At 45.4% G+C, this 13,458-nt stretch overlaps 1 protein-coding gene across 9 annotated transcripts in view; it reads right to left on the minus strand.

Annotated features, from left to right (window-relative positions):
• HNRNPM (heterogeneous nuclear ribonucleoprotein M) overlaps positions 1–13,458 on the minus strand; it is a 39,929-nt gene that overhangs the window by 3,824 nt on the left and 22,647 nt on the right. For 4 of the 9 annotated variants that reach the window (XM_042928209.1, XM_042928212.1, XM_042928217.1 and 1 more), the window contains 5 exons: positions 10,688–10,789; positions 9,393–9,437; positions 8,857–8,934; positions 5,340–5,438; positions 1,754–1,807 (listed from right to left, as the gene is read on the minus strand). In XM_042928209.1, coding sequence (XP_042784143.1) covers positions 1,754–1,807; positions 5,340–5,438; positions 8,857–8,934; positions 9,393–9,437; positions 10,688–10,789 — 378 coding nt within the window. The remainder of the gene's footprint in view (positions 1–1,753; positions 1,808–5,339; positions 5,439–8,856; positions 8,935–9,392; positions 9,438–10,687; positions 10,790–13,458) is intronic. The other 5 variants (XM_042928211.1, XM_042928215.1, XM_042928210.1 and 2 more) reach the window with 4 other exon arrangements.

Here is a 13,458-nt window from a genome sequence, read left to right on the forward strand (position 1 = left end):
AAAAGGGACAAAAATCCACCCTGGAGCACCTGTGTCAAAAAATGTTCTCCACGTTACTTCGGAAGTTCTAGAACTCGTAAACTAGCTCTGTGAGCCACGGTGGTCAATTTCAGAGAACCTGAGCTCTTCCCACCACCAGACACTGAGAAATGCTCTCAAGGGAGGAAGCTCCAAAACCCCCCCTCAGTCAGCCAGTGTAATGGATTTACTTGAATTGTATGGGACAATTCAAATCCCTCACAACCTTTATCCTCTCCCAGCTCATCCCTCTCTCAGATGCATGCTGGTGGCCAGTCTGGCTGAATTTCCTTAGCACCTCTAGGCATAAAGAAGCTAGTAAGCGGCCACATAATTACTGAGATAAAGAAAACAAACACCAGCATAGATCCTCTATGTCTAGACGAACAGACACCCACTTCCGGGGAACCTTACTCTGTGAGGAAAACCACTGAATGACTTATGTGTAACTACTCTGCTGGCTTTCAAGGAAAGAAGTCGATGGCACTGCAGAGTGGATTCTACAAACAGCCTGAGGTCAGTTCTCAGTGCCATGGTTCAGCTGGACACATGCTGGCAGGTCCCTGCCAGCAGGACCCTGTGACGGCCGATAACTCTGGACAAGGAGGGTCTGGCTCCACCACCAAGGCCACTGCCCACCACTTTTCCACATGCAGAGCCTAAGGATCCCCCCTCACCTCACCACCACCAGCACCACCTGCCTGTGATGAAGGGCAGCTGAGCCCACAGCCAGCCCATTACTGATCCGAGCAGCCCGGTGCGACATGTAAATCAAGAGGAAACTCAGTTTCTGTAAGTGAGTCTCTAACGGACAGAGTGACCTCACGTCACTCCACTTCTCCATGCCCGTTTCCTTAGTAACAGTTAATAACAGCACACCGAGTGGCAAAACATAAACACGGTTTTACAAATACTGACTTCCAAAGCAGAAATTTCTTAGGAACTATTTTTTTTTTTAAAGTAAGATAACTAGAAAGGGTAGGCAGCATGCTCAAGAGGATCAGAAATCAGGCTGACTCCCCGGATGCCAACAGTAGCAGAGAACTAGGAAAAAACGGTGCCCACGTGGAGTTCTAGAATCAGCACACCACAGAAATAACCAGCAAGTGGAGTAACCAAGGAAATGTCAAAACACTCAGAGCCATGGGCGGGGGAAATCAAGCTGAAAAAGTACATTTAGTTTTAACTACCCATTAAAAAAAAGCACATTAATGGAAGCATATATTCCAAAATGTTTACAATAGTCATCACAGGGCAGTGAAATTGCAGAGATTTACTTTCTTTATAATTTTTTGAATCTTAGTAAGAGTACATATAAATACTTTAGTAATTATTTGTTAGGTATGGAAGTAGTATAGTAGGCTTTTATAATTAAGTATTTACTTTCAGGAATTTGTAATTTTATAGTATTTAAAACAAACCCCCAAATTACACGGACATTATAACGACAATGGCCAATGCTTACATAGCACTTAGTAGGCACACTTTTCTATGCATTAATTCATTTACTCTGCACAACAACCCTATGAGGTAGGTACCAGTATATTCCCATTTTACAGTATGCAAAACAGAGGTTCAGTAACTTGCCAAATGTCACACAGCTAGGAAGAGACAGAGCTGGTTCCCACCCAGGCAGTCTATTTTAGAGCCCGTGCTTTTCACCACTACACTCTACTATCCCCGTTAATAACAGCCTATTCTAAAAATCAAAACATCAAAACTAAGCGTTTCCTACCTCCTCCCTGCTTTGCAATGATCTCTCCTCTCTTCAGTGCATTACTTAGGATTTCTAAGGAAATCAGGAAGAAAAAAAAATTAGCCAAATTTCTCTATGGTAACAGAAACTTGTTTATTACAGATTCCAGAGTAAGAATATTACTAATTTAAAAATAAAACAAGGGACAGGGGAAGGGGTTAAGAAATACACACACAGAGACAAGATCATTTTACTGGAAAACTGTTAAGTCCTTGATGATGGGTCATGATATTAGGATCCCATGTAGCTCCAGAGTCTGAGGCCCAGTTGGCAACACCATCTGGGAATGCATCCAGCAGAGCTAAGGAAGACCAGGGTGCACCAATGAACTGAAACTGAGGAAGTCAGAGCAAGAATGGGGCCAGCAGCAGTTTTCTAAAGCAGTCCAGACCCTCAGCGCTCCCACTGAAGCCTGCGCTCATCCTCCCAGATCCAACCAACACCTCATGGTTGTCCTTTAGAGCAAACTAAAGCTGTAGTTACTTACACTCGCTGCCCAAACCCTGAAACGCAGCCGCAACTGCCCGCAGCACTGAAGCGTCACCTCATTAAGTCGTGCAGGGACTCCAGCAAGCTGAGCCCACCAGCCCCACCTGGAAGGAGCTGGGGGTGATGCTGACTAAAGTGACACAGCTTCAGGAAAATAAAACCCCCAACACATCCAAAACTCATCCAACACCTCGTCCAAAGGAGAAAACACTGTCGCCTGCTTGCCAACAATTCATCCGAACCTCTTTAAAGTCTGTCTGCGCATCTCATTTTAGGCCCATGACCGCAGAGAGTAACCCTGAGCCCACAGCTGTTTCTGGTGCTACCTGCTAAAGGAAGGACACAGGGAAGCACACACCTCCAGCCTGCAAGAAACAACACACCTCCAGCCTGCAAGCACAGGGCTCACTTATTCTTCCGTGACACCTGTGATCCTGCTCAGCATACCCAGGCCTAGGTTCACCTTCCTAAAACGGCACTTAGATCAAACTATTCCTGCACACATCCTTCACAATCAGCCCACCACTGTTAAAGAGAAAGGAAAAATTCTTTTCATGGGCAAAGACCTCCCTGTCCTATAACTTGAACCTGTTCTCTCCACCCCAGGTAGACCCTCACCTCCAAACCTCTGCATCTGATGCTGTCAGCCCTCTTTATCTGCCAGCACACCCTCTACCTATGCTGAACCCTCTCAGACACCCAACCCAGCCCCTCCAGCTTAAACCACATCTCCTGCACTCATCTTTTTGTATTCCTGCTTGGATCCCATGCTCTCTGAACAGAACACTTCTATCAACCACCGAGAGCAGTGCTTTTTCAAATCTTAACACAGAGAGAAAATGATCACCTTTGGGTGGTGCTCACATGGCTGCCAAGGGCCAAGGAACCAACATTTCCACTGGCACCCTCACTAGGCCTCTTCTACCAGAGGGGCCTCTGGTGCTGCCCTGAGCCACTGGGCATCACCTCCACAGCTGCCATCACCTCCTTCGAGATCAAGAAACACACAACTATCTCCCTGTACCACCAAGTACAGTGGCCTGCAGAAACCAGGGCAAAGATCTACTGCCTTGATAGAAGGGACAATGAATGGGGAGGCCCTACAGAAAATACCACCAAAATGATTCCACTTGCGGGGGGGGGGGTCAAGAACTGAATATTTAAAAAAAAAAAAAAAAATCATAGTCTGAAAACCCAACTTAAACTTATTTGGTACAAAGACGCTTTTACTAAAGTGGGTCTGACCACAAGGAGCAACAGAAATTCCAGAACAAAGCCCTCTGCTCCTGCCCCTGTCACTGTGCAAGGCCTCAGCACAGAGAGACAAGGGAGGGATGGCAAAGTAGCAGGAGACAGCAAGGCCTACAAGGTGACACTTCTATTCAGGTCAGGACAGAAGACTCTCCTGCTGCCACGAGAAGTAACGACCTCACCAGATCCACCTCCCGCACCTCTGCGAGAAACGAGGTGAAGGCTGCCAGCCTCATCACGGAGGTGACAGGCACCACAGAGGGGCAAAGGATTAAAGGCTCAGGGCAGGAACAAGTGCCTGTGGGAGCAAAGCCATGTGCCATCTTGTTCTTCTCACCTCACTATCCACAAATCGCTACTTGCAGCCAAAGGACTGTAAGTTTTCACACGTTTTTTAAACTACCCAGCCATTCTTGGGGCACCTGGGTGGCTCAGTCGGTTAAGTGTCCAACTTCAGCTCAGGTCATGATCTCGTGGTTGGGGAGTTCAAGCCCTGCATCGGGCTCTGTGCCGACAGCTCAGAGCCTGGAGCCTGTTTCAGATTCTGTGTCTCCCTCTCTCTCTCTCAAAAATAAATGTCAAAAAAAAAAAAAAAATTTTTTTTTAATAAAAAAATAAATAAAAACAAAACACCCGGCCATTCCATGACACAAAAAGCAAAGCCAGTCAGACAGTAAGAAACTTTTCACTGACCTAGTCGCATACAGATAATGAATTCATCCCCCAAGTTCTACAAATTTGAAATAATCTAGAATAAAGTTATAGACAGTCATATCAAACATACAAAAAAAAAAGTAAATCGTCACTACCCGCCTGGTAAGACACAAGAAAGTCAGTCCTTCCAGCTACTTCACATGCGGGGAGGGAAAAAGACATAGAAGTCTCCCCAAACTCAGAGTAAAAGGAAAACAGTTTCTAATAGTTCCTGGTTTCCATGGAGAACACAAACACAAAGAGGACGGGAGTCCCAGAGATAATCCACAGAAGAATCTTGTCTCACTGATGAACTGGATGATGAATCTTTCTACAGCCTTCATAAATTCTAAGAATACAACTAACACAAACAAGACAAAAAGGAGCCTAAAACCTCACACCTAACTCAATGGGTCCCCTAAAGACAGAGGCTGAGCCCTCTGCGGCAGCCACCTAGCAGCCTCACATCTGCACAGAATGAGAAGCAGGTAAAGACGGGGGAGGAGCGCGGACCGATGCTCCAACTCTGCTTGGACAGAAACAAACTTAACAGCGCAGAAATGGACAATCTCTTTGCGTCATACTAACAAAGAACTAAGCTGACAGATTCTCAGAAACATCTAAACTCAAAACAGCAGGGAAGGGAGAGACACTCCGGGCAATGCAACCAAAACTGAAACGAAAGTTTCTCTGCACTTAGGCCCAATACTCCAGGCCTTCCAGCACCAGAACACTTCTCTAGTTCCCTGAGGCCTCTTGTAAAGGCGCCAGCAATCACACCACACCGTCCGCTAACCAGAGCACCATGGCGCCCTGGACAAGGGGACTCACACCCCGCTCGGCAGGGCCTCAGGAGCCACTACCACCGCACTAGATAGCCAGCGTGGTGTAAATGCAGCAGCTCTAACTCCCTCGGCAAGCAAACGCCTTATACCGATGCAGCCAAAGAAGCCATTTGAAAAGACTATCAAGGAAACTGGTGCTATTGATACGAATAAAAAATTTAAGGACCAAAAGCTTTTACCTAAGTCCAGAAAACAATGTTTTAAAAGACGATGGAAAGACAGCAGACTCTGCTTAAGAAAGAACCTCTGAGTTGAGCATGAGCCCCGCTCACGTGGGGCCTTCTTACCCACGCCTCTGCCATGGGGCTGTCCAGAGCTTCGCAACATTCCCATCTTGTTTCTGGCAAAGTCTCTCTCAAATCCTCCACCCAAGCCACGCTTCATCTCTGCGGAAGAAATCGTTACCCTAGGCCTTTCCAGGAATCCCTCTGTGCTTCAGACATGAATAAAACAAATTACAGGCACACAGCAGCCAGCACCAAGTCAGCACGCTTACTTTTTCTAGGAGAAACTACCACTCGTCCCTATTCCTTACAAAGGTCCTCTCACCTCAAGCGAGTCCCTGCAAACCACCTACCTTCAATCCACCAAAGACTAACTGATGACTTTCATTAGTCACACGGTGGCTACACCAAGCCACCGCAGCAATGGGCTGCATCCACGCTGTGTCACAGGAAGCAGCAGCTCCAGCTCTCCGTTACTTCCCAAGCACCCGCCCCACCCACAGCGTTCCGGGGGGCGCCAGCAGTCCGCGGAATCCGCCCAACAGCCTGCACACCTCTATCACCCCCCACCATCATGGATGGCCCTTTTACAAAGAAACTAAGGCTCAAATGACTTGCTAACCTGACCAAGGCCACCTGCCTGCTATGGGATGAGGCAAAGGCTGGAACCTCTAAACCCAATGCAAAAACCCAAACTCTCCTAACACAACCACATCCAAGGAGAATCCAGAAACATCCCTGCAGTATAACATGCTTTCTCCAGGATCAACTGTAGTGGTCTCCTCTACACAAGGACACTGGTAACTTCATTACTTTTTTCTACATTCACAGCAAGAGTTACGTTTTGCAATGCCTTAAAAAAAAAAAAAAAAAAACAGGGGCACCTGGGTGGCTCAGTCGGTTAAGCGTTCGACTTCGGCTCAGATCATAATCTCACAGTTCATGAGTTCAAGCCCCACATCAGGCTCTGTGCTGACAGCTCAGAGCCTGGAGCCTGCTTCGGATTCTGTGTCTCCCTCTCTCTCTGTCCTTCCCCCACTCACTCTCTCTCAAAAAAGGAATAAATGTTAAAAAAAAAAAAAAAATTTTTTTTAAATTTAAAATAAAACAAAGGTCTTGGGGCTCCTGGGTGGCTCAGTCAGTTAAGCATCCAACTCCAGGTTTCAGCTCAGGTCATGATCCCACAGTTCGTGAGATCGAGCCCTGCATCCAGCTCTGTGCTGACAGCATGGTGCCTGCTTGGGATTCTCCTTCTCTCTGTTTCTCAAATAGATAAACGTTAAAAATTAAAAACAAAACAAAACAAAACAAAAAACAAACCTAATTAATCTTGCTCCTTAGAAATCAGGCAAACAATCGCCTTCAATTGTGCAACTGCCAAAATTGGTTATATGCAGCTCAAGCCCTTATACTTTCAATGAAATAAGTCTACTGAAGATGTGGAAGCAGGCTAGCATTATGAATTAGAAATGCCTCATTTAGCAATGGCAGACGTGCTATTCATACTGTGAATAGACCCAACTGAAGGTCATAGGTTGGTGGCATGCCATCTGCTGAAAAGGTAACTAACTTGTGTGAGCTTGCATGTGGCAGGCATAGCAGAAGTCCCACACTGGCACCGTAACAGACAGAGCTCTGCTGCACTCCTTTAATCCCTATCATAAGGGCATGAAGATGGCAGCACTCTGCCCCCTGGAGGTAAGGAAGTCATGTGCAGGCAGTAATATGACAGCCTCAGAAGTCATCTTCCCAACTGTCAGCAGTCTCTGCAGTTCAGGGAACTCCCTGTGAATTCCAATGTAATCCCCCCAAAATGGAAGTGTTTTCATTGTCAAATATTGCATCAAAGCATTGTTTGGGATTTGGTTTTTTAATCTGTAATTCCTAAGCATCCATTCTATTAGGACTTGACGTCTACTTTGACTGATAAGAAATCAGAATCTCAGGGCCAGTCTGATATCAGCACCTGTGACCACAACAGATGGATTATAGTCGCCAATTAAATATTAAACCCAAAACATCTTTATCAATTTCCCTCTGTGATTACGCTGACTCACTCAAATCCCAGAACACAGCTCAAGTGGGAGAAGTCCCTGTTCTCTGCTGTCGAGGATGACATGGAAGGGTGAGAACATCTAAGAGCACTGCATCACGACACATCCTCCACTGCTGCTCCCCACGAGAATCTGCACTCGGAACCCTTTGATCACCAGGCTCAGAACTGTGGCTGCTGCCTTCCACCTGCCAGGTTACCAAGGACTTTGCCCACACAGCTCGGCACAGCCCCAGCTCACTTCCATCCGTCCGCCTCTAAGTCACATCACTCCACTCCTCAGAGCAACAATGTTACCTCCTTCCTGAAGACTCATCTGTTTTGAGCAAACACTAATTTACCAAGCCAGACTCCTCCAAGCCTTTTTATTAAAATTCCCATACACGTTATGAACTATAGGCTGGCTTGAAAGCACCCTGCAAACTCAGGCCTCTGTCCCTTCATTCCTGACTACTGGTGAGGACTTCCCTACATCTTTTTACCGTTATCTAGAACAAGACAAGCCCATGGAGAAGGACAGTTTATTCATGAGAAGTATCTTTCTTTCCAGTTGGATAGTTAGTAAGGTCCATCCTAGTAAGACTCTCAGTTGCTCCAATTCGAACTTCACATTAAATGATACTGCAGGTCAGAAAAGAAACATTTACATGCAAATCTTCAATGGCCTTCCTCCTCAGGGAAGTTTATGTGTATAAGGGAAGCCTCATCCCCACAGGTGGGGGTAAAAGAGTCCACCAACCCCTAGAGAATTTCAGAAAGACGGACTGTGGGGCTTCTCAAGGCACACTCTGCAGGCCCACTGAGGAGGGGCTGACGCCCACGCGGAAGGCAGTTCTGAAGGGCAGGATCCGCCAGATACCGGGACCCATCTCCCAATATCACTAGCCATGTGACCTCAGGCAAGTCACTCTCCGGGCCTCAGTTTCTGATGAAATGGTGATAAAAGTACCTACAAATCATGTGGTTCTTGCAAGGACTGAACAGAACACACGGTTACAATGATAATTAAAACCACTGAATTTCTGTTAAGGGGTCGAAAGGGACAGAAGATCTGAAATACACCAAAATTCTCACTATGGAAATGCTGAGCTAAGTCACTGTCTCTGCTCACAACTCCAAGTTCTCAGAGCAGATGAACTTGATCAAAAACTCCAAAGAAACTAAAACTAATCCCTCACACTTGAAGATGATTTTAAAGTGTGCAAAACATAACCATAAATGTGTCTACAGGATGCCTGCTAGTGCTGGAGGCAATAAAAAAGCTCTAGAATTTTCTGGGTTAATTACTGGGGAGATTCAGAACACAGTTCAGTGGCTGAGGGGATTAACACTTACCTACCAGCAAGTCTAGCTTCTGAAATACAAACTTATGATTTCAAATAAGGCAATTCAAAGACACTGGATTCATCAAGAAAAGTGGAAGGGGCAAATCTTATTCATTAAAAATGGGTGTCCTGCCTCACAGTCGCCCAGGAGACAACAACCAGCAGAGGGCAGGTGCACGCAGGAAGGAAACCCAAGTCTTACCATTTATTCTGCCCATGTTCATCCCAGAGCCAAATCGACCCATGTTTTCCATACCGCCACCAAAAGGTCCCTCCATTCCTGCAAGAGATATCCACATTTGAGCACCATCCCAATGAGACCGCTTACACTCATCAGGAAAAGAAAGATGTTTTCATGAGTTTCACTTTGGGTGTTTTCTGCCAGGAACTTCCTTACCAAGTGTAAGGACTTTGGGGGAAAAAATGCTAGTGCCCTTGCCTGGAAATCACCATCTTCAAAACGCTAATCTGATCCACCCCCTCAACAGACAAGTAAAAAGAGGCCCAGAGAGATGGAGTGATTTGCCCAAGGTCACAGAGCTAGTTAGTGAGAAAGCCAGACCAAAAGCCAAGATACCCACTAGGAAAGACTGACAGGTAAAATTAATTTCTGGACTCAAACTTTTAGAAAACCGAAAGTGAGAATTCATGCAAGGCTTAAGGAAAAAGAAAGAGGAAAGGTGAGAGAAAACCATACCTAAAAGTGATTACATTTGTACTTCATTTTAAATCTCTTACCTCCCATTTTATTTATGCCAAATCCTATGCCTTCCATTCCCATTCCTTAAAAAGAAAAAGTCAATGCAAACTAAAATTATGTCAAAGTAGTAAGTAACGTTTGAACTTAAAAAGCACAGGAAATTCCAAACCATCAAATGAACAAAAAATATCCCTGATTAGGAGTATATTTTAGTTGTCAAGGAAAAGGGGGAAAGCGGTCCTACCATCTCCCCTGTCACACTATCACATTCCAAGAAACGTTAGTCTTTAACAAAATAATCACGTGACTCAAAATTCTGTAGGGTCCACATACAGTTTTAACAACTACCCAAATCAGACCACGTTAAACATGATATATAACTAACCAGGTACAAAGTGGAGAGCACTTTTTTATAAGCTTATTTTAGGGAACATAAGTAGATTTAAAAACCCCTTTCAAAGATAAAATTCTCTAAATAAAAAGCAGTTCCTAAAAACACCAGACTTTCTTCTTAGGTGCTAGGGGAGTGGCCATCAGACTGGCAGGGCCAGCTGAGGTGATGGCTGAGGGTGCTGAGGTCAGCCCAGAGTTTAATCTGGGAGGGAGACAAGGGATATGCAGAACTGACAGAAGTGGAGTGAAGGGGCATCCAGGCTGCAATTCAAAGGATTTCAAGAAAGACAGCCGTTAAGTCTGTGGTCAAAAAAATGAAATCGTTCTTAACAGTATATGAACACCTCACTGCACAGAATGAAAATGCTGAACAGCAAAATATAAAGTATATTCTCCACAAAGTTTTTATTCATTAGCTATTTATCATCTTGAACAAAGACAACACTCAACACTATGTCTTTGTGGCCTGTGACAGCTATGCTGTCATGCAATGAGGCCCTCCTGTGCTTTTTTGTATCCGCCAATGCCCCCACCCCTACAAGCCACTATCACCATCAGGCAAGAGCCTAAGGGTGTCTGGGTAACAGACTGCGGCAGTGCTGTAGTCCCAGGTCAGGAGATCTACAGTGTGTCACTAACTGATAATGTGACCTTGAGCAAGACCAACTCTCTGGCCTGCCTCCTTTTATCGAATAGCGTAACTACCTCAGCTCAGAAGGTCATGCAAGGACAAAATGCAGAAGTATAACTTTAGAAAAGAGGATTCAATTCAGTAAAAACACAAAATACTGCTTTTATCAAAATGAATGAGAGAGGAGTAAGGAAGAAATTCTGCCCCAATTAAATCTTTATTCCATTTGAAGTACTCAACATCCAATTATCCCAATAATTTGAAAAACTAACTTCCCCAGAAATCTCCAAAGCACACTGTAGTTCTCACCTGCGGGTCCTATGTTTCCCATGCCAATGCCTTTATTCAGGTGATTGGCATCGATCGGCTGTCCTCCTGGGCCCAACCCCATGCCAATACCACCAAGCCCATCTGAAAGGAAAAGAGAAAGTCGGAAGTGTAGATTCCACTTAGAAAACCATGACCTTCCAAAGCAAAAAGAGTCTTTGTTTATACTGCGTTGTAAATGTCACACTCCATTCCAATCCACCCACCTCCAAGAGCAAACCCAGGGCTTTTGGGAGCTATCCCTTTCGAGGCGTAACTTTTCATATGCAATTGCAGATTAGAGTTTGTGCTATGTATAAAACAAAAGCAATTGAAAATTACAGAGAATTATGAACTCAAATGTAAGAATCACAGACACTTATTCATTTCCCCAAATCTCAAACTGAGAAATGTTTAATTACAACAGGCAATTAAGGGGACACCTGGGTGGCTCAGTCAGTTAAGCGTCTGACTTTTAGCTCAGGTCATAATCCCACGGTTTTTGAGTCTGAGCCCCAAATCAGGCTCTCTGCTGTCAGCATGGAGCCCGCTTCAGACCCTCTGTCTCCCCTTCTCTCTGTCCCTCCCCCTCTCATGCTCTCTCTCAAAAATAAACATTTTTTAAAAGGTTAAAAAGGAGGGGCGCCTGGGTGGCTCAGCCGGTTAAGCATCCGACTCTTGGTTTCAGCTCAGGTCTTGGTCTCAACGTTTCATGGGTTCGAGCCCTGCATCAGGCTCCGTGCTGACAGTGCAGAGCCTGCTTGGGATTCTCTCCCTCCCTCTCTGCCTGTCCCCTGCTTGCTCTCTCCCAAAATGAATAAATTTAAACAAACAAATAAATAAGGCAATTAAGGACATCAGGTGGCCAGCAGTGCAAATGTGCCCAATCACCACCTCACAACCTGGTAGCCCAAAGGACTTTCCCCAAGAAAAAACAATGGAATAAACCAGCCAGTTAATACACTGGGCATACACTATTCTGACTCTACAGGTGGTTGTAGCAACAATGAAACTACTGTTCTCTTCTGCCCAGAAAGCTTCCTAACCTGTGGATCAATACCCAGTCCACTCTCAACTCCATGCCCACACACACAAGCAGGGATGTAAGAATACAGACTGGTCTCAAAAGAGCCAACAAGACCAGACAGTGCAAGACACTTGCGGTGCTCTGAGTGACCTTGCCCTACGCTTAAACCAAGACCAGGTTTTAAATGGTAACCAAGTTCATTAAAAGTAATAATAATACCTTAAAAAGAACCTTGATACCAGTTCCCAGATATTTAATCTGTTTTAACAGACTAGTGTTTTTAAACTGCATAGAAACAGCAAGCGAGAGATCACCAAGGTTACTTACTCCCTAAGGGACTGAAGATTTTGAAGTCAACCCTCTGAAATGTGTTGGGAGACCAAGAGTCATGGATAATGGGCTCCCTGGGGCCCAATGTGTGCCAGCCAAGGCTCTCAAACAGCCCTCATCCCACTTCCTCTAGGCACAAACGTCAGTAAGAGCCATCACTCTGATCCTGAGTGATCACGGCAAGTGACCACATTGATTAGGGCAAGGATATGTGGTACTTCTCTAAAAAATATTAAATTTTCAACTAAGCCATCTATTCTTGAAGCCTCTGACCTCCCCTCGAAATCTGCCTCATTTATGCTTCCAATAATGTTAAACCACAAAGGCACTCCTGTTAGTGTTCCTGTCTAGGCTCTCATTCAATCTATCTGATGCTGGGCCTTAGGCCTGAGTCCCCACTCCAGACCAGAGACACTCCCTGGCCCTCCAAACAGACACCCACCCCAACTGCCTCATCTGCTAGGAAGTTCTCCCAACATAGCACAAGCGAGCCCCTCCCCTCCCACTGCCACCTAACTCCCATGCTTCCTACGGACTCCCCAGCCCTTCTTGCTGCTGGAGGCCAGCACTCTCACTGCTGCCTATGCCCAGGCTCCGCACAGCCCTGTGGGCTTGTCAGAAAGAGGGCCTAAGGCTTCACTAATATGCACCACTTCCATCTTTGAGGTGACTGGTCACCTAGTCTTCCCTGTCACGGGACAGACTTTCACCTGGATGTTTCACGTGACCCCATATAAAAATATGGATCACCGTACTTCACATAAGATGCCCCCATTCAAAGTGTACAGTTCAGTGATTTTTCGTACATACAACTATCACCATCATCTAATTCCAAAACACTGTCATCACCCCAAAAACAACTCTCCACTTACCCCTCTCCCCTGGCAACCACTAATCTACTTTCTGTAGGTGGATTTGTCTTTTTTTTGGACATTTCCTACAGATGGAATCAAGGTGCATCCACGCCGTGGCAGGTATCAGTACTTGGTTCCTTTTTATGGCTGAGTAATACTCCATCATATAAATTTACCACTTCTATCCATTTATCAACTGAAATCACGGTGCCAGGAACACCCACATGAACGTTTGTGGAGACACAGTTTTCAGTTCTTCGACGTATACCTAAGAGTAGAACCACGCTGAGCCACACTGTGCTAACCAATCTCTTCTGATCCCACGGGCAACCTGATTTTAATTCCTTTCCAGTTTCTGGTTCTTCCTTCCACAGGACACTTTCAAAACACCCAACTACATCTTAGAGGATGTAGTCTGCCTCACCACAGAGTAATCCTAACCACCCTTCCTAAGTTGTGAATCCCTCTGCTCGTATTGCACCCTGAAGAATCTACAGGGGGAAGAAAATTACCACAAACCCCTTTTTGAACCTTTCCCTCAAGAATGATCAAGAGCACTGCAG

The sequence above is a fragment of the Panthera leo genome, chromosome A2, assembly GCF_018350215.1.
Source record: "Panthera leo isolate Ple1 chromosome A2, P.leo_Ple1_pat1.1, whole genome shotgun sequence".
Taxonomy (NCBI): domain Eukaryota; kingdom Metazoa; phylum Chordata; class Mammalia; order Carnivora; family Felidae; genus Panthera; species Panthera leo.